The sequence below is a fragment of the Pholcus phalangioides genome, unplaced genomic scaffold (genome assembly GCF_987345545.1).
Source record: "Pholcus phalangioides strain wild (caught in Gottingen) unplaced genomic scaffold, Ppha-v1.0 ptg000009l_1, whole genome shotgun sequence".
In the NCBI taxonomy this organism is placed as follows: Eukaryota; Metazoa; Arthropoda; class Arachnida; order Araneae; family Pholcidae; genus Pholcus; species Pholcus phalangioides.
Genome location: NW_028301602.1, coordinates 30,804,726 through 30,827,317, shown reverse-complemented (window position 1 = coordinate 30,827,317; position 22,592 = coordinate 30,804,726). Strand labels below are relative to the sequence as shown.

The 22,592-nt window shown below is 36.7% G+C and overlaps 1 protein-coding gene across 1 annotated transcript in view; it reads right to left on the bottom strand.

Annotated features, from left to right (window-relative positions):
* Positions 1–5,270: 5,270 nt before the first annotated feature.
* Positions 5,271–22,592, bottom strand: part of LOC149082798 (alkaline phosphatase-like) — a 62,242-nt gene continuing 44,920 nt past the window's right edge. The window contains exons 5-9 of the mRNA XM_089235956.1: positions 14,875–15,082; positions 13,749–13,889; positions 12,776–12,967; positions 12,555–12,674; positions 5,271–5,712 (exon numbers count right to left, since the gene is read on the bottom strand). Coding sequence (XP_089092082.1) covers positions 5,399–5,712; positions 12,555–12,674; positions 12,776–12,967; positions 13,749–13,889; positions 14,875–15,082 — 975 coding nt within the window. The 3' untranslated portion in view covers positions 5,271–5,398. The remainder of the gene's footprint in view (positions 5,713–12,554; positions 12,675–12,775; positions 12,968–13,748; positions 13,890–14,874; positions 15,083–22,592) is intronic.

Below are 22,592 nucleotides of genomic sequence, written 5' to 3'. Positions count from 1 at the left end.
CACAATTATGAATATTGTAGTAATATAAATGTTATTTATATATAATTATAAACATCTAAATCTGAAGCTTAACATTTGAATATATAGCTTTGATATATATAACTTCGACGTATATATTATTTTCCTGACTCGGGTGTGAACTTAAATGACTTACTTAATCAAGGGGTAGCATCTGTACATAAAATTCCCGGACATATTTTTTTGGTCTTATAATGGCTGCGCCATCTATTTAACTGTCACCAGATGCTATGTAATCTAAGTCCATGATTTTTTTTTTTCGTTGGGTTATTTGCATTCTTTGATGAGTTATATCCGTATATACGTCTTGAGATTGTTTGCCTCGTCAAAATCTTGATGGTGGTAAAGAAAACTTGCAATGCAACGCAGGCAATGATTTGACCAGTAAAAATAATGCAGCCTATGCATGGCCATGTCTAGGAATGACCAACATGTGTAGCTGATGGAAAATTTTAGACTCAAAACAAGTTGAGATCTGCTATAACGTGAACCAATCTGAAATTGGGTTAAACAGGAGAACTAAGAATAAAATATTTGACAGCAAATCAGCATAAGAGCTGAATACAAGCCTGAGGTGTATGACCTGACCGGTATCATGTAGACTGGCAGATGAGTACCATAATAAAGCTTAGAAACACGTTTTCCTTACAAAATTCACTGTTTTGAAGCCATTTGCTGGCACTTTTTCCGTCTGTGCTAGTACCAAAGAAGTAACTAGACAAAAAAGCTCAAGAGTAAACGGCTATAAGTTATCACGGAATGCCAACAATACGATGCAAATATTCGGGTACTTTGATATTCCATACTATCTAGCGTCTCCAATTATTGATAGATGGCGCAACAAATAACACAACCAAAAAAAAAAAAATGTGTTCAATAATTATGAGTTTAGGAACGTTTTGTACAGAGATGTAAGCTGATAAATTTCCATGAGATTTGATCAGTCCCTTTCATGCACTAAAGGCATGTGCAATGGGGGGGGGGGGCTTATGCTTTCTCCCCCACAACGATAAAAAAAATGTTGACTATTTTTGCTAAAAAAATTAAATTTCGAGTTAAAATACCTTTATATGTTATTTTCATTTAAAATGCTTTTCGTTAAACAAATGTTTTTAAATGTATTTTCTTTTAATTTATATGCTTTTTGAAGGGTAGTAATACAAAATTTCTCTTGTGTAGAAATATCCTTGCGTGTGTGCCTTACCTCCTTTTTTGTGTTTTCCCTTAAAATGCCGATTCTCTCTAAGCCTCTGTTACACACATTTGTTTAAAAAATGAATTTAGTGCGTTTTGCAAAAAATCACGATTTTCAAAATGCCAAGGAAATTGAACAGTTTTCGTTAATGTCTGAAGAATTAACACCTACTAAGAAGGAAACAGTAGACATATATATCTGTACTCAGGTAATGACACTTGTTCGAAGATATTTATCGACTCAGGGCCGTCCTGAGTGGGGCTAAGTGCAGGGAATCGGAAGTAATCTCGGAGGGATTCGCCAGTTTTTGGTAAGTCGGCTTAGATGGACAGCGATGCTTACCTTAGCATATACGAGTTTGCAATAGGGAGCAACATTTCCTGTTGGAAGGAGATGGAGAAAGTGAGAGAGATGGAATCATTTCCTTTTTCGCCGTTAATTCCCGTTTCCTATCATTACTAGATATCGATGGATTTGCCAACGCTCTGATGGGCTCCGTTTGCTATACTGAACATTACATCGGTTTCCTGATGTTCTCTTCCCTCGTATCCATCCCCCAGCACGTGAATCATTTAGATTAGGAATATTGACTTTGGTAAATATTGTTAATAACTATTACTTATATTGTAATAGGTTGTTGATTTTCAAATTGTGTTCAAGTATCCAGATGGAAGCTATGGATTCCAGATTGTGTTGACTTATTTTCAACCCTTAAACTAATCCCATCGTCTATAGATGATAAGCGTAGTAGACTGCTTAATCATCCTCCGATGATTTGTTCTTTTACGGATGAAATTATTAAAATGAAGTATAGATGGCGTGTACAAATATATGTTCAAGTTCGTCCCTCCATTATTTTCTTATTCTCTGACAGATTTGCTTGTACTTGTGGAACGTTTGAGTTTGATTGCAATGTTTTTCACAAAATGAAACTGAAAAAAGAACAACTTTTCGCTGAGACAGAGGTATATCTGGGACCATTTCCGCAGCCAAAGTGTTAAAATGATAGGTTGAATTTGTCTAACGAGTCTGAGCGATTGTATTCATGTGTAATAATTAGGGTTGCAAGATTATTATTAAGTGATTAGACTTGCTATTGTTCGATCGTGTGGTCATGGTGACGGACTCACGCCATGAGGACCCGGGTTCGAACCCCACCGGCAGTACAGTGGGTGGTCAGCTTAAGTTGGTTTTGTGTGGGTCTGCCTACCACTGTACAAATCTTCAATCGTTGTACTTCCCTCATAGTTTAAAAAATAGACGACAGCACAAAATCCACGCTTAACACGATATATACGTATTCAGACTATTAGTGATATACATGCACACTTCCGGGGCACTAATCATTTTGTAGTAAATTGCTTATGGTGACAGACCGGAATCGTTCTCGGCTTGAAAGAAAGCGTTGCATGATCTCCTAAAATTAAAATGTGGGACTGTTGTTTTCTCTTCATGATCAGCCCCTACTAACAGTCATACTCATGAGTGCTCATCATATTTGCAATCATACTCATAGACATAGGCGTACGCAGAATTTTTTCAGGGGGGTTTCAGATTTGTTTTCCTTCTGAGGGGGGGGGTTTACCTTTTTTCATGCAAAATAACACTATAATTTTTGCTCGGGGGGGGGGGGGTTAGAACCCCAACCTCCCTCCCTTTTGCGTACCCCAATGCTCATAGAAAGTTACTTGCTCTGTCTGGCAAAAGATGATGCCATTGAAATAACTGGACATTCCATAATATTTAGTACTGGAATATTGTGTGTGCTAGAGGCTAGAGATTGTTCTCTACTTGCCTCTGACGGCAAATAAAATAACTTAGAACAGCCGAGGACAAATTTGTGTTGGTAGTGGTAAGTTCTAGGGTTATATTCCCCAAAAAAATCAAAATACGGGTGTCCCGAAAATTTTTTCACAGGACACTGGGAGACACCAGTCGTCTAACAACCTTCTATCACAATTCTATCATTCGTCGATGTGAAACAATGTTGAAATATAGTTTCTTGAAGAAATGGGCTGTCGTCGCAACGGCGACAGCCCATTTCCTTCATTTTCTTTTCAACGTTTCCCCCCAACGCTAATGTTTGTCACCATCAGGAGGTGTCTCAGTTGCCCTATTCTATCAACGACAACAGCCCTCATTGCCTTGAGAAACTCATTTTAGAAAAAACCCGAATCATAATGAAGAAAATGCCTCGAAAACACAGGAAATTATTGTGTGTAGAAATTTTCATTGATATATTCAATAAATAAAGTGTGTCAGGCTTTAGTTTTGTGAAACATGATCACCTGTACATTAGTTCGGAATTTGAATGGTAAATATTCTTCAGAACATTGATTTTTTCAGGTGAAAACATATATGAAAAATCATTTCAGAACATGCATATATAACCTCAAAATACATAGTATATGTTTTTCTAACGTCTTATGATATATCTGGCGATAATTCGCGCAATGCGAAAGGAAAAAAAAAATAACAAATTGATGCATTGTTATAACATTACTTCATGTTTAAACTGTAATAAAGCTGCAATAATTCATAGTTAAACCAAGATTACATATTAAAATGCAGTGCCCCCATGGGTACGGAGCGTTAGATTCCTGCTGATCCCGATAGAGAACATCGAGGTAACGGTAAGCATTTTATATGTAACATGTGAGGGAAGGAATCTCTGATATATAGCGTTATAGTCTATAACAGGGATTCTTAACCTTTTTTGTCTAAACTACCCTTTAGACCAATAAGACGAGGGCCAAGAACATCCTTTGCCAATAAGATGATGGGCACTGATACCTAAAATAATAGTACTCAGCATGTGATTAATTCCTCCCTTCCCCCTGCTTCTCCAAAGACTCCCAAGATGTCCGTCGTCCCCTGGTTTGTACTCTATAAATTATCATAGTCATAACTGAATTATGGCGCTATATTCAGGGACTCCACCATTGATGTTACATATGATGAACGTATATAATTTTCACTTCGAGATACTCTATTGCAACGTTTCTCAACCTTTTTGAACCCAGGGACCAGTAAAATGTCTGAATCAACTCGATGTATTTTTGGTTGTGATTTTTGTTTTTATAAAATTGTCCCGTTTTTTCAACGACGGCTGTTTGAATAGTAATGTTGACTAAAATAGTGAATGTAGAGTTTTCCTAACTTATATATAGATTGTATTATGATAATAACGGCTATAAATATAAATATTCATCTCGCATTTTAGTCAAGTTCAATGGTTTTTCCGTACACGACATTTTACTTCACTGCAGTTTCCAGTAGCCCTTCGTTTCCCTCTTACATTCACGAAGGAAAGAATAACACGCGTATATATAGCCATGCCTTCCGTCGGTAATTTTCCAGGAATTTCCACAATTGATGATTTTTCTGACTTTGGCAACGTTTTGTCTTGTATATTACCGTATTTAAGATTCCAGCCCCATGTATTTTTCTAAATAAATATGCCCCCCCCCCAGTCTTTTGAATGTTTTTTTTGAGAAGTTATTTGTGGGGTACGAGGTTTGCAGCAGCTCTTCATTCTCCCCCCCCCCCTCCAACTTTCATACCTACATAATTTTAGCAGTATTTATCACATTTGTCGTAAATCGTGTATTTTGAATATCCCGTATCTAGGACCGCAATTTCCTGCGTTTTTCCCAATGAAGTAAATGATGACTTAGTATGATGGGTATGATTTTTATCTCAACCCACACACAGATGGATATAACTAGTTTCAATTACAACAACTGAATAATTTTTCATTCAGTTGGAATGAAATCTGCCTGCGGACCACCTATACCATCGTCGTGGAGACGCGGGCCATAGGTTGAGAAACGCTGCTCTATTGGAATCTGCACAAATCCAACGAAATCCATATCGGGACATCTTGTACTTGCATGTTTCCTCTGTAAGGTTTTCCAAGGAAAAAACAATTCTGTTTTCAGTCGTAAACACATCCGAAGTGTCGGTCTGACGATAATATTCCGACAGATATGTTCAGCTACAGAATCCATGTTTCGAAGACGAATAGATATGACTATCACATACCAATTTTTTTTTGTTTGTTTTTCTCCACGTCAGTATACACTGTATAATATATATGTATATAATCTGTCCATAAGGCAAACTTGCTGGTTTAAGAGTTTCAGCGCTATTCTGCACAACCCACTACAAGTTCGAATTTATTGATCACGTGATAATGGCCGTCACTAACGCTATAGTCACTAGCGTCCACGTTGCCTGCGGCGTAGAAGTGGATCCGACTAATGCTGAAGGGCACCCGACCACTTGCTTCTGAATACGCGCGTGCCGCCGCCTTTCACAATCGTCTCTCTGTGGTCCGATGCAAGCCGCGTAGGCCATCGCGTGAGGGATGTAGGTCTGTTCGAGGACACCCCTGAAGAGATGGGCCATGGGTCCGTGTGCGTAAACGGGAACGTCTTCTCCGCCGTGGGTGTCCCACCTCCTCGGGACAGCACTCTGCTGCATGTAGTTCTTATCCTCTGTAAAGTAAAAAAAAACATTTCATAATGATCAAACTTAAAAGATTGGCGTTATATCGAATCGCGCTGAACACGTATATAATCCTTAAAAATGGAAAATTTGTTCACCGAAAATTTCCGACGTTGAGCGGGGTTGACGCTACATCAGGGGCGCTATAGCAGGGTTCGATTGCATTCAAAAATTGAGAATGAACTCAGATACATTATCACGAAGTTTTTATAGCTGCTAAAAATACAGTCCAATCTCATTTAAGACGAAAATTCAAAAAACAAAAATTGTTTGCATAATCAAATTTCATACTTTCCGATGGAACGACCAATTGCTCACGTTCAGGGTGAAAATTATTTATTTCGTTTTATGCGATTTTGTCTTAGAACGATTTCTTACGAAACGCTTTAACTGCTTTTAACGCTTTAACTTAATTGAATATTGAAGGAACAGGCTCAATCCACTATACATCTCTGAGATATCGAATGAATTGAGAATAAGCAGCAAAACCTTTTCATCTGGCGACTTCGGCGCTATTTTGGTATCTCATAAGATTAGCATGTAGATCGAGCCAAATAATATATAGAGTGAAACGTATAGCAAAACCATAAGTGAGAAAATACGAAGGCACCTCGAGGAAAGTGCGCAGGTCCATTGTCATCCATCTTGAGGCGGCAAAACAAGTTTTCTGTTCAAAGTAAAGTCTAATCTGTTTTTTAAAGCTATATAGGGAACAACGATTGGCTATAAAAAACGATAATACTGTTGCCATACTGTATTCAAAAATGGATAAGTAAGGCTGGGGTTTCAAAAATCTCTAAAAATGCCGATTTTTGCTAACGTATTAGTATGTGACACCTAAGAATACTGCTCCTGTCTCCGAGCCACAAATATACAGGACTTTTAAGGGGCGTGCCAGATTTTCTATATTTAAGACAACGTAATATTATTTTTATAAACTTATTAAACATGTTTATAGATTTTAAATAACAATAATAATTATTGTTCGTCAAAAAATGTCTGGAACCAGTGCTATCACATAATGAAAATAAGTATGCCTGCTAGGCATTCAGTTCATTTAAAAGAGTGCTATGAAAATCATGAATTTTTCAACATTGATTTTACCGCACCGAAGATATTCCAGTGATTTTAAATGAATTTGTGGGTCTGTGATTCCGAATCTGGTTTTCTCAGATAGGCTCCAATTTTTGAGATAAAGTAAAATAAAATTCCAGTGGTAATATCATAACCAGCTAACAAATCGAACTGAAACTGTGCGTTAAAAATAAATACAACTATATTATATCATTGATATAGGTATATTTCAGTAATTTAAGATTGGTTTTAATCCTTATCATTATAATGACAGATGTTAGGATATGAATGTAAAGTATGTATTTGTATGAAGTGGATAAAATAAAAATATCAAAAATATTTCGGTTTTGAGTAATTTCCATCACTATATGAAATCGTTTTGTGAGAAAACCGTACGTGATAGAAAAAAAATGGATTTTATTTTTTGTATCAGCACTGAAAATAATATAAAAATCAGTTAACAAAACTCAAAAAAATTTTGAAAAGTATTTATTTCTAAACCTGTGCAACACAAAGGATGCATTTTAAAAATCATAACGTTCCAAACAGATACCATATTAATGCATAAAACAGAATATTTTGTATAAAATCACTGTATATCAAACAAGTAACATCGAAAATAATACAACGCTAGCTTTTTTGTTCATTCATCGAAACAAATGAAATATAAATTTAGTCCAGAATAAATCTTCTCAAATATATATACTTTTTTTCAAATTAAAGAGCTTAAAGATCTAAAAGAAGAAACAAATAAAATTATCAGAGCTTATCTCGCGATATTTTTGTTGTTATACAAAGAACTGAGATTAAAAACAAGAAGTTTTTACCGGAATTTTTTCTTTTATCCGAAAGATATTGGGGGAAAAATCTCTTATTCCATCGAGAATAAGATCAAAGATAACAAAAATGTTGAAAAAGCATTATATACTACAAGCATTAAGAGCTTAAGAATTAACTTTAAATGGTTTTATATGTAGAACGAAAAACAAACGTTTGTCGAAATTTTGTGAATGTTCATACATATCATTTCTGTTATTTTAAAGAAAAAACCCATTTTTTTAAGAATATTCTGGAAAGATATAAAAGTATGATGCATCATAATCTCTAGGTCTCTATTTTATTTAAAATTTCACTTTTTTCATTGCGATTGCTGCTAGATAATAACTTAAATGTTATATTATTAAAAATAAATTCTCTCTGATGTTTCGCATCGGTGATAATTTGAGGTATTTCTCGTAAATGTCCGTTCATAACCAGCAATTATATCCATTTTTTTCGCTCTCTTTTGGATCTACACCAAATTACTACATATTTTTCGAACATAATCCTCTCTTTCATAATTGACTAGTTATTATGGTATCACAAACAAGAAGAGAAAAAATAAATAAATAAATATCGTGAAGATGAGCGATTCTTAAACACAATAATTATATCATTAATTATTTATTTTCTTTGCTAAATTTTTAATTTGTAGCGGATGTGTATTATCATCGTGATTTAAGATACGCTTTAAAGCGCGGTATGGGAAAAAAAACGCTGATAACGTACATCATTCTGTTTTTTTTTTAAAGAATATATACGTTCAAGTAGCCGATTCAAGTGTAGTAATAGCAGCTATTCAATGCCGAACAATTTAGCAATAAGTGCTGCGTGTGTGGAAGGTTGCAATGATTTGTACATCGGCATTAGGCTGCCATCATGTTTCTTCATCGCTTATACAGGGTGTTTTATGAAGCGTTTTCCAAAGAAGTAAAACCGTAAAGAGAGATCCACGGGAAAGGGGGGGGTTAAATATTTTACGGTTAATTCTGAATTTGAAATAAAATATTGAAAAATTTTACCAAAAGAAGAGAAATAGACTTCTGTATGTTAAAAAAAAATCTAATGTCAAATCTTTCACTTATTTTTCGTATCCCGAAAGCAAAAAAGAATTTTTCGAGGTATCGATAATTAAATTTTTCGCTATTTTTTGCAACTATTTGTACATTTCCTTTGAGACTTGGTAATTTTATCACGTAAAAAGTGGCAAAAATAGAGAATTTCATTTATATCTAAGAAAATTTTCACCTAAAATTTAAGAGATTGTTTTTTTCAGTTCAATCAAAAGGGGCGAAAATCAAGAGAAATTTTTCATAGGGACGGTATAAAAATTATGATTTTATATTTCACTGTAATTATCATTTTACTGGATTGGTACTGAAACACTCAAATTTTCTTCTTGTAATGAACTAGTTAATATTAGGGCTGTGAATCGATTAAAATTTTTAAATAGTTAATCAAATAATTTTAATCGATTAATCGAATATTTTTCGTAAGTATATAATACTTAATGATGGCTATAAAAAAATGTAATTTATTAATTTCACGCTCTTATTCGATAGATCTAAAGAAGTATAGGGATAGACTAAGAAATTAAGGCTGATTTCTAGATTAGCATAAGGTTTCCATCATGTTGCTTTATCGCTGATACAGGGTGTTTTATGAAGCGTTTTCGAAAGAAGTAAAAAATTTTACCGTTAATTCTACGGTGAATTTAAAGTAAAATATTGAAATTTTTTACAAAAAAATAAAAATAGACTTCCGTAAATTAAAAAAAAAAATCAAATAGCAATTTTTTCTTTTCCAATCACGAAGACAAAAAAAAAATCTGACGAGACATCCATAATTTAAATTTTTTGCTATTTTTTTGCAACTACTTGTGCATTTCCTTTGAGACGGTAATTTTAGCACATAAAAAGTAGTAAAAATAATTCCAATCATGATATATCTCAATGAAATTTCACCTAAAAAATTTTTTTTCAGTAAAATAGAAAGGGGTAGAAAATTGAAAGAAATTTTTCTTTTTTCAAATGGTCTAAAAATTGTAATTCCTTAGTTTTTGTAATTATAATTTTACAGGATTTGGAACTGTATCACCTATATATATTTTCCTCTTTCTGCTGATATTTTTTTAATATTTCATTTTAATTTTAGAATCAACCACATGATAGTTTTGCTCTCTCCGGGAAATACTTGCCTCGTGGAAGTCTACACCCGCCTACAAGTATTTTTATTTCCTTTGTACTGAATCATGGACTGACCATATTTACTCGTGAAAAATACGGGAAATTGGACTTCGAAATACGGGACAATGCCAATTATCGCCAAAAATGATGCCAAAAGTAAGCAAATTTGTCAACTCGTGTCAAAATTGCAGATAAGTCGCAAATCGCGGGAAATGAAGCGTCTCTTCAAATTGCAATGAATCGAAAAAAAACTTGACAAATATGAAATATTTGCAATCGTAATTATTGTAACGTAAAGTCAAGTTAGCTTTGTTGAAAATACGTGAAAAACCGGCACATTTTTGCCCAAAAGTGATTAAAAATCATTATTCTGCCTGGGTTAAAAAAAACCCAGACAGTCAAAAAAACAGAAAAAGCCGGGACCTTCCTGGGAAATATGGGACGTATGGTCACCCTACTGAATCATAAACTCGCTTTTCTTTTCTCTGGCCCTTTTTCCACGGCGTGTCTTGACTTCTTATCTTTGGCGCAAGGTCGCCTTATCAGACGCGGGGCCCTGTGGGAAAATGTTTCCTGGGCTCCTTAACCTCGATTTTATATATTTTGTGTAGTAGGACAATTGGGCATCTCCCAAGTATTTATGCATTATAACAGAGAATGCAGGAATGCTACCACTACTAAACAGAACATGTACCTCACACACATTCCTCCGCGGAACGTCTAGCGAATCGGCACACTCCGGAACCTGTTGTATGAGCGTATTTATGTGCATGGCCCTATCATATGTATGTTGTTCGCTTTTAGCTTGTTTCGTGTACTTGCAAGTGCTGCCATCTGTGTTCCATATTTTGAAAAAAGATGGTAAATGCCTGAATGTTCATGCTATGTTAGTACCGTGTTGCAGGACTGTCTGCGGAAAGAATTTTTTTTAAATTCAGGAATGCTGAAAAAAATCTACTCACCAATGAAAATTCCGAACTCACGCAAGAAAAAAATCCCAGAATTGATAAAAATTCCGAATTAATTCCAGAATTCATTGAAATTCGAAATCGATGAAAAAAAAATTCCAGAATTGATAAAAATGAATTTATGAGAAAAATAATTCCATAATTTACTGAAATTTAGAATTGATGAGAGAACTAATTCCAGAATTGAGATGAAAATTCTAGAATCAACGAATCGCAAACCCCTAAGGGTGGCTATGCTTCGACGAAAGCCTTTTGAAGACCTCTATATCAAACTGTTTTGTTTTCCCGGGTGTGACTGTAGTCACAACGAAATGTTTCTCTGTTACGCCAAGTCGGGTTCCTAGAAGAGCCACCATGTGATCATATTTCGCCAATAAGCATCCCCGAATAGAAAATATCTTTAAGTGGAGTTCTTGATAACGTCACTCTGTGGTGTCGTTGGATTTTTTCACTGTGAAACACGTTTCCTGAAACGGACCAGCTTATATCCCTGGCTCCCGAGTGGTGTGGTGGTAAAATGCTCGTCTATCACAATGAAAGTTGCTGTCGCGGTCCTGGGTTCGAACCCGAGGAAGGATATGAATAAGATATTTTCCCTAACGAACTTGAGGCTGCGTTCAGAACTGAAAAATCAAACAGCGCTACATACGCACTCAGACTGTTAGGTACGCACACAGTTACCCTTCCGGCACAACTCACTAGGTAGTAAATCGCCCATAGATGGTGATAGACCTGAGTTGTGATCGGTTTGAAAGAAAATAGACGGCGCCTTCATTTCAAACCCATCTCATTAATGGCAGTAAATAGCGATATGGTCAGAGTTGGTGTTTGGTGAAGTAGATTATATCCCTTAGGGGGGGGGGACAAAGCGGGGTCACGGTTGGTCTGGTAGTGGTGTGAACTGTATCCATGTGTTAAGAATAGTTGTCCCTTAATGCTTAATCTTTCTTTGATAATAAAATTATTGTGAAATGTATAAAATGTAAAATTATATCCCATATCACAAAAAAAGCCCTTGGGCAGGAGGTGGATGAGTAGTAACGTTTCGAGTGACACATTTATTTTTGTTTGATATGAAAATTATTCTCTAATTGTCTTGATCAGTGAAATTTATAAAGCCGCTTAAAAATGGTCAAATTTCAGCAACAATTAATCCAACCCAAAATCAACTAATTCAATAGGCTTAAATGCCTATTGAATTAGTTTTTAAGTGGCTTTAAAAATTTCACTGGTCCGCGTTATAATGGCCGCATTGGAAATAATAAAAAATCCTGCAAAATGCCTTTCAAGAGAAAGACTTTCTTTAGATTTTGTACACATTTGATATAGTGCTTCCACCCCCCAACTCAGAAAAATAATAATAAAGCCAAAGAGGGGAGAGAAATAGTCTTAATTTTTTCTATTATTTATACTCTACGCATATTCCTGTTCTTCTCCAAAAGAAGGGGAAAGTAAAGTTATCTTTTTGTTCCTGTTTGTCGCTCTCCTTCTGTTATTAGAAGAAGAAAAAATAGATTACTCCGCTCAACTAGATGTTGATTGACAGATTGGGAAAAATAGAGGAGAAAACTGGGAGATGAAGCCAGCAATGAAACTATTTGAGCTCATCATTGCTGAAATAGGAGGGTTTTAACAAGGCGAGATATCTCGCAATCACTGGAATACAAATATGGAAAGATCGTAATGGTCGTGACAATACCGGCTATATCAATCTTGCAAAAGTTAAGTCGAATATTTTTTGTCTTTAGAATCACAGTTCTGTTTACATTATAATATTTTGCATACCTGTATTCAAGCCGGTTAGATTCTCCCTCCCTGTAGGCAAATTGAGGTTTCCCGGCCCATTAGCGTATAGCAGCGTTGTGTATGGCATATTGTCTACATCTGAAGGCTTATTATCAAGACCTAAAAAATGAAAATAGAGATAGTAAAAACATTGCATATATTCAAGAGTTATATGACACCATTCAAATGTACAGTATATCATTTTATAATTAAGGACTTACCTAAAATTGGATTTCCTCTCTTAGGATAACCGCCAAACGAGAAAACATGGGAGTGGTCAGAAGTGACAACGATCAAAGTATCTTCGGGCCTTGTCATCTCGAGAGCGACGCCGACAGCTTCTTCGAGAGCCAACGTGTCCACCAGAGCTCTGTGTGCGTTGTTGAAATGATGAGAATGGTCGATCCGACCTCCTATTGAAATCGATATCACATCAATATCAACGCTACATAATAAATACATGTAACGCTATCTTGATATACAGAGCGCATAGGAAAGTTCCTTTATCCTGAAATAACTCGGGAACCATTGATCCTAGAAGCATACATTTAATTAGAATAGAGCATTCAAATAACGTATAGATCTTCATTCATATTGCAAAAGGGTTGTATAGTATCAAACTTTAAAAATATATATATAACACCTTTTTACTCAGTCACCCTATCCCAAAAAACCCCCAATAAGGGCAAGACTTTGCCCAGTCACTCTTTAGCCCGGCAAACAAAATTTCCATGTTTTTAAGTGCAATATTCGCTTAGATATTTTTGAATTCGAAAATTACTGAGAATGAGAGAAAAGAACAGCACACGAAGCGTGGAATGCACTTGTCCGTTAGTGTGTGTGTGTATATGGTTCTTTCCTTAATTTTCTCTCTCAGTGATTTTTGAATTCAAATATCTAAACGAAATATTGCACTTAAAAACATGGAATTTCTTTGTTGGCCTCAAGAGAGACACAGGACAACATTTTTTTCATTCTTATTGGGTTTTTAGCACAGGTTGGCGAAATAAAGATTTTTTTAATTCCAATAATTTTACAACCTTTTGCAATAGGAATGAAGAATCTGAGGTTTACACTTTATTTGGGCACATTTACTAATTGGGAGTATACTTCTAGAATCAACGGTTCACCAGTTATTCCAAGATAAAGTGATTTTACGACCCACCCTGTATAATGAATTAAGAAGAATTATACCTTCAACCATTAGGAAATATCCTCTCGGATTTTTCCGTAATATTTCAATCGCTTTCTTCGTCATTTCCGCTAGGGAAGGTTCACCATCTGGTCCCGGATCTCTGTCTACCTCGTATGCCATATGACCATAATTGAATAATCCTGAAAATTACATAATGATCTTTAAGGTCGGGATTGCACTATAAAAGTTTAATAATAGTTGTTTCATAAGACTTCACAAAACCAAACAATAACGTTATCGAATGCATTTGTTCGAATGTAACCAATAATCGTATTGGTTGCATTTTTCAAGCTTTATAAAAGTCCTTTTATAAAACATGGAAAATTCAACCAATAAGCCTATCGGTTGCATTTGCTCGAATGTAACCTATGAGTTTTATTGGTTGGATTTTTTAAGTTTTATTAGAGGGATTTTATCAAACTTTTAAAGTGTAATCCCGGCCTTAGACACAATCTCAAAAATAATCGAACTTACGGTATCTATGACTCCTTATCTTTCTATTGGTGGAATTGTTATTGAAGAGATTTCAGTCCCAAATTATATTTTCAAGTTTCTGATAAATTCTGTTGAATTTTTCAACCGGGTAGAGACTTGAAGCTTATTGGCCAAAAAAGTAGCCATCCGATTCGCTGGAGCTGATCTCCACAGTTTGTATCATTAAGCAGAATTTCACTGAATAGATAAATTCTAAGATCTAACTTTCTTCCTAAGTCAACTGACTCACCTTCCTTTTCAGGATACTGGGCTTAATTCTGTCTCCCAAGAGAGTCCACCGTCTACCCCATCGTAAGATGATACATGTGGACCAGAAACGAAACAAATCATTCGATTTTCGTGCACCCCGTGAGAGTTTTGGTTGTACAGAGTTCGAAATCGTTATTCATTGCTAATTGACTAAGGGATCTCTCTTGCTCCCCGAGAAGCCCATCTCTCTAAGAGATTGGCTGCACATCCAGAGACAGAGAGGTACAGGCGGTCTCTCGATAAAGAGATCGGTCTATACACTCAGAGGTAAAAAGAAAAAACGGAGTAAAAATACTATCAAGTAAAGTGTTCTCAGACCGGTAATAAATGTTCTTTAATGCCGCATATGACCGAGTAGTATTTCATAGTATCTCAACTCACCTAGTAAGTAATCGGTTTTCGCAGGATCCACGTAATCAAAATCTTTCTTCTTCCAAACGTATTGGTAATCGAGATCTCGCATTTTTTTGTCGTACTGCCATTCTTCAATCAAGTTGCGACCGTCCTCTCGTCGTCCGAGGTCATTGGATATGTGCGAATCGAACGCTTTCTTTGGCAAGAAGTGCCTCCGCCCTCCTCCAAGTATAACCTTTGAATCACAAGACGTAACACGTTTTAGTAATTGAAAAAATTATCCGCTTTACTTTTGAAAAAAAAAATTGTTTCAAAAAACGCATTAAAAATTTAAATCTTTTTTGTCTCTACTCAGTTTTTTGCATTGACTGTATACAGGGTGCGTAGGGAAGTCACTTTATCATGGAATATCCAACGAACCGTTGATCCTAGAAGCATACAATCAGTTCCGTTTAATCGGAAAACGGATACCACGCTTAAACGGATTAAGCGTATTTACGGACTAAAAAATTTCTTCCGTAGAGACGATGTTAAGGTTCCCCGCTTAATATGATAATTTTAACTTTTTCCCCGTTAATCGAATTGCTTTTTTTGGATATTCGAGAAAACAATTTCTATTTCTTGATATTCGAGAATTTTTATTAATATTGATCCTTTATAAAGTTATCAATGTACTAGCTATACTAACGTTGTAAAATAACAACTTAATTGTTCCCAGCATAATCGGATATTTTGTGCTGGAATCGCAGTTGCGTAAAAAGTAAAAATAACTTTTAAACCTCAGGTCATTAATATTACAAGGGGGTTAACTAACTTTCTAATTGGGTTTTAAGACCAAATAAAAAAAGATAGTTTTTTAATAACTATGCAACCAACCCCTTGCAATATGAATGACGGATCTGAGGTCGGCACGTTTTATTTGGGATTTTCTTTCTAATTGGAAGTATGCTTATAGGATGAGCGGTTCGCGCCAGCTATTCTAGGATAAAGGAACTTTCCTACGCACCCCTATATCGATAAAAATGACGAATGAACTCAATTCAGTGATTATGCGAAAGGGAACACCAATTTTTCTCGTCACAAAAATATCAGTCCAATCATAAATATTGCTCAATAGTTACAGACACAAGTGATTGGTAAAAAGCAGAACACAACAGGGTTACCATCTGTGGTATCCCTGTTGTGGATAGCAGGGGGGGGGGGGGGGTCTTCGACATTTTTTGAGGCGTGAGTGACATCTATGTCAGACATTAATCAGGTGCTCGCGAGAGCACTTCTATGCTAACTTAAGTATCCAAGAGAGTTTTCGATAGTTGTCACCGAATTTCGTACTGGCAAGGTCTGAAGCGACAGGAATTCAGTCATTTTGTCGCACCATGGTCATTTTCTGCACACGAGGACTAATTAGACCGGGATCTACAATTTATTGCCGATTACACGTATCGAGCTCACGACACCACTAAACCCACTAAACATCCTTTGGTACTTTAAGCGAGCATCTTATCGGCCTGGGCTACAGTGCCCGGCGACAGACACATTCAGGTATTTATACTCTGTTGTTGGCTTAACATTAAGCATGTATCAGACTTTCTATATAGAGATACTATCCTTCTTCTTTTGACATAATTGGTCATAAGCGGTGCTCCCGAATGATGAGACAATGTTCTTTACCTACTGGCTACAAACGGTGCTAGAATCTAAAAATTTGACCGTCCTTGATTCCTGCCTAACTTACCACCATAAGAGCATACTACACTCTCTGGTACCATTTATACAAAAATTTATGCATTCGAATCATTCTGAGCCTTCTACAGCAGGACTTGAAGGATACTCACCTGATACTCATCCCTGAATACGCGTGATGATTTACGCTCCATGTTCATATGATCGGATAGAGGATCATGTTATGAGTATGTTTGTCAACTTATGCTCATCATAATCACCATCATAAGAGCATACATATGTCAAAATTGACACGTGCTCAAGTCAGCAGTTTGTTAAAGCCTTGAATGGAACGATAAACGAAGTCGTCATCGGAATCGTGCACAAGCACTCTTGAATGCTTCACCGAGCACTGCTGTACTCCCGAGCAACGGGTTGATGAATAAACGTTTAGTATATCAAAGAAGCTGCTTGAGTTGCTTATTTTCTGGATCTAAAATAATGAAACATTCATGAAGACAGAGGATGGATTGAGATTTAACTGCAGCTGCTTGTGTAGACAAGAACTTGAACAATACGACTGTGAAGCTCATTTAAATAATTCAAAGTAAATCCTGGAATTTCGGGAGCTGACGAAGAGATCTCATTTGAGACGATGTTGGTCTCTTGATGGATTCCAGGGATTATCGGTAGGAGGGAGGGAGGAAAGCCAGTAATTATCCAACGGCTTCCAAGAGATTTCCAAGGAAGATCTATTACACGCGTAGGATTTGCTCGGATTTTATCATCTGAGCTAGCAATGTTATCGCGAGAAGAAAAGTAACGGATGTTGGCTATTAAAAATGGCGATTTCCAGCACGAAAAACGACCTCCTCGTACACACAATTTACAAAAAACCGCATAAATTTCCAAAGATTTATTCCTAACATACAGCTTGAAGTTACTAATATATTTCCACTGAGGAAATGTTTCCTCTCGAACTTTCAAAGGGCGCTTGGCATAAATTCGCGTCTTTCACGGTACGAATTTCCAGCGAAATACCCATGTAATATACAATATACTTCATGTAAAAGCAAATAGTTACGTAATTGAGCTATCAAACGCTGTTATTAGTCGTATCAACCTCAACTATAGAGATAAAGGGGAAATATATATATATCCTGCACTTCATTTAGGGATATAGCATGCATTTTATTAGAGCTATTATGATTATAGCTCTGGAGATCATGAGTTTTTATGAACTGATTAACTTGATTGGATAACTTTTATTAACTTCAGTATGTACTAGAAATGATGATTGCTTCGTGTATGTTTCATTAATAATGGTTTTTATCTTATATATAATGGGAAAAAAGTCTTTATCGTAAAATGAACGCATATACGAGTAAATCTAGAGGTTGTTTTTACCAGGTTAATTATCTGGGAATTTGAGGGCCGATTTTACTGCAAGAATTTTTTTGGTGGAGGGACATGCAACCAACTTAATAATGATTCAATCTTGGAATGTGCTCAGTACGTACAGTCGAGTTTCCATTTAACGAAGTTTCCTACATAAACTTGACTTTGAACGATATTTACATGCTGTTTACTCTCCATACTACGAAAGATAATTCCTATATCTAGCGATTTTTCTGCAATGTGTCATGGACTTCTCATTGGTCGAAGTTCCTACATAGAATCGTATAGAAGGAATGAATATCCAGCTAATGTATTTGTCACGATATCGGCCGTATTCACCGACGGCTGTTAACATGCTAGCGTATGTTAAAATGATGGTTATTTGGAAAACGGTATTCTCCATTCTTCACAGACCGGTTAGTATATGTGATAAATAACGGTTATTATGCACAAATGCAGAGCATTTTGATAATTTGATAGATTCAAAGCAATAAGTTCCCTAAAATAATAAATAATTTACCGGCGAGTATGCTATTACCCAAGCGTCGCTAGCAAATTAAATGAGTACTAAAAGAATTATAACTTTTACCGGTGATTATGCATGGTACCCAAGCGTCACGGTGGTGGTAAACATGATAAATCGCTCTTTTGGTACACAGTACATGATTATTCTGCACGGGATCTGGGTGCGATCGTAAAATTAGTTATCATTATATCGGGGTATTCATACTATATTCATCACACATAGTTCACCCATTCGGAATTTTTTTTTCATATTTATAAAATTCACCAATTACACTAAGGGACTAGGGTATTATGCATAATCACAGATAAAGGCGATAAACTTTCAAGTTTTTATCAAATTTACACACGATGCATGGATATTATGCATATTCGCCGGTATAAAAGTGATGAATTTATCACACTTACCAAGACGATTGGTGAGTATGCATAATAATCGAGGGTGTGGGTCATAATCCCGACAGACGAAATCCCGACAGGGTCGAAATCCCGACAAGTCAAAATCCCGACACGGTCAGAATCCCGACAGGGTCAAAATCCCGACAAGTCGAAATCCCGACAGGGTCAAAATCCCGACAAGTCGAAATCCCGACAGGGTCAAATTCCCGACACGGTCAAAATCCCGACACGGTCGAATTTAAAAATTCAATTCCGCCGTATAAGCCGCACTTCGCGATTTCTGTCGGGATTTGACTTTCTCGCGATTAAGGGCGTTGGGGCGACGATGAGAATGATGAATTGCGATCAAATAAAATTTTCAAATTTTAATTTTGCCGTATAAGCCGCACTTCGCGATTTCTGTCGGGATTTGAATTTCTTGCGGCAAGGGGCGTTAAGGTGACGATGAGAATGATAAATTGCGATCAAATAAATTTTTCAAATTTTAATTTTGCCGTATAAGCCGCGCTTCGGGATTTGAATTTCTCGCGGTGAGGGGCGTGGGGGCGCCGATGAGAATGATAAATTGCGATCAAATAAATTTTCAAATTTTAATTTCGCCGTATTAGCCGCACTTCGTGATTCCAGAGGCCTGAGTTAGGTCCGACCGTTCATCGCATACAAGTTCCAAGGAAAAATTGATATTCTTTGCCTTTGTAGTCTAGTGGGCTCATCCAGAAAGCTCGAGAACGTGGGTTTGATTCCTAGCAAGAGCACAGCTGAATTTTTCCTTCCTAACTTCATCTCGCATCAGCCAACCATTGAAACCTTCGTATGGATAGCGGAAAGTGATATCATCCTCGGAAAATACAGTGTGTGTGGCTCAAAACAAAAAAAATCTAAATTTTTCTTCGATTTCCTGTCCTTTAACTTCCAATTTGAAAGTTGTTGCATTGTCTCTCCTGATGCCAACAGAAAAATTGCATGTTTCTCAGTGCAATATTCGCTAAGAAATTTGAATTCGAAAACTGGAGAAAAGTTATGAAAAGACAGCAAAAACTAATCGACAACGCTCCTTCCCCAAATTTATGCTGTCCTTTCCATCTTTCCTTCGAATTTTGAATTCAAATATCTCAGCGAACATTGTACTTGTCAACTTCGATTTTTTTTGTTGGTCTCAGGAGATACGGTGCAGTCACTTTATAATTAGAAGTTTTAAAAATTTATATTATTTTATTTTGTTACACACTGTGTTTTCACTCTCAAAACTGGTACAGGGTAATTTTTGAACGCCTTTTGAGCATTTTTTCAAACTGAAATCATCTCTACCACGGATGGTTGAGAAGACAATGGCCGTATGGCCGTACTAACTCTTAAAGGACACCCTGTATGCAACTACACTACCACACAATTTGCATACTCTCTTCAAAGCCTTAAGACCAACTTGGAGATAGAATTTTAAGAAATTTTTTTGGGAGTCTCAACAGTATAAAATAAAACTACTGACAGAATTTTATGTTTATAGCTTCGTAGTGAGAAGGGGAGAATTGGGGATCCGGTCCCTTCGAAATGAGAGAAAATGATTGAAATAAGGTAAAACATGGCCAAATATATTATTTGACCACCTTGTCCACCCCCCCCCCCCAAGGAAGGGAATTTCTAGATACGGGCCTGACCTTCAGTGGTTGCGGCTCGGCGATGAATCAGTGAATTAAGCTGTCAAGACATGTAATTTTATACATATGAATAAAAATATTTCTCTACTATTACATTGCTTTCTAAAACCTTGACAATTTTAAATTAAGATCTTCATGATACGGTCTAACTTTGTGCAATATAATTTGACATTTCAAGTCTATTTGAAACTTGAGCGAGAAAGAATTTCGAAAAATTCTCAAAGAAAATAATAAGGAATAGCAGTATTTGTGGAGGATAGAAAAATCGATAAATGCCAGAAAAGGCAACCCTGAATCCTTTGCTTTTCGCCAAGTTGGAAAAGTAAATGAATTTCCAAATTATTGATCTCCATTGATCATGGTATGCGCCACAAACCACTTGCAGCGACAAACGGAAATCCCGACAGAAATCGCGAAGTGCGGCTTATACGGCGAAATTAAAATTTGGAAATTTTATTTGATCGCAATTCATCATTCTCATCGTCGCCCCAACGCCCTTAATCGCGAGAAAGTCAAATCCCGACAGAAATCGCGAAGTGCGGCTTATACGGCAAAATTAAAATTTAAAAATTTTATTTGATCGCAATTCATCATTCTGACCGGCGCCCCCACGCCCCTCACCGCGAGAAATTCAAATCCCGACAGAAATCGCGAAGTGCGGCTTATACGGCGGAATTGAATTTTTAAATTCGACCGTGTCGGGATTTTGACCGTGTCGGGATTTTGACCGTGTCGGGAATTTGACCCTGTCGGGATTGCGACTTGTCGGGATTTTGACCTGTCGGGATTCTGACCGTGTCGGGATTTTGACTTGTCGGGATTTCGACCCTGTCGGGATTTTGACCTGTCGGGATTTCGTCTGTCGGGATTGTGACTTGTCGGGATTTCGTCTGTCGGGATTATGACCCACACCCTAAATGAATGTAGTTTGGGGGGGGGGGATTCGAGTAATACCAACATCTCTGTGAAATCGGATTCCAAATTTGATAATATTTCGGGACGGAATTTGAGTAATATTTCTTGTAATTGTATTCTAAGTGTTCTGGAACTTTGTCCAGGTCACTCACGTGATCTGTAAATATGTCATCACTCACTCGCTCTCATTTACTTACTTGTTCACTCATACGGTCAATCACTTGGTCATTCGCTTGATCACTTACTTGGTCACTCATACCGTCAACCACTCACTCATTTACTTGATCACTCACATGGTCAGTCACTCGGTCACTCATACCGTCAACCACTCACTCATTTACTTGATCACTCATATGGTCAGTCACTCGGTCACTCATACGGTCAATCGTTTCGCCACTCATATGGTCAATCGTTTCGCCACAGATATGGTCAATCAGTCTTCCACTCATATGGTCAATCCTTTCGCCACTCATATGGTCAATCCTTTCGGCACTCATATGGTCAATCCTTTCGCCACTCATATGGTCAATCAGTCTTCCACTCATGCACTCAATCACTCACTTGGTCACTCATACGGTAAATTATTCAATCACTATCACTTAGATTACTCGTACATTCAGTTACTCTGTCACTGATATGGTCAATCACTGATCTGTAAATGTTCTCTGCGTCATTCAAGTGATCTGTAAATGTGCTTTGACTCATTTAAGTGATCTGTAAATGTGCTTCGGGTCATTTTAGTTATCTGTAAATGTACTGCGTACCTCTTAAATGATCATCCAGTGCAAAACACAAGTTTTTTGCTAGTTTTATAAAGGGTGGCCAGACGTCCCGGTTTTTAAATTGAAATTTGAAAATTTATTTGATCGCAATTTATCATTCTCATCGTCGCCCCAACGCTCCTCGCCGCGAGAAATTTAAATCCCGACAGAAATCGCGAAGTGCGGCTTATACGGCGAAATTGAATTTTTAAATTCGACAGTGTCGGGATTCTGACCGTGTCGGGATTTTGACTTGTCGGGATTTCGACCCTGTCGGGATTTTGACCTGTCGGGATTTCGTCTGTCGGGATTGTGAACGGAACCCAATAATCGACATGCGAAAACCGGTACGAATAAAAACCGATTTATATGACAAGTGCCTTAACATATCATCGAAAAACTCTAAAAAAAACCTTAAAGTTGTCTTTGTTGT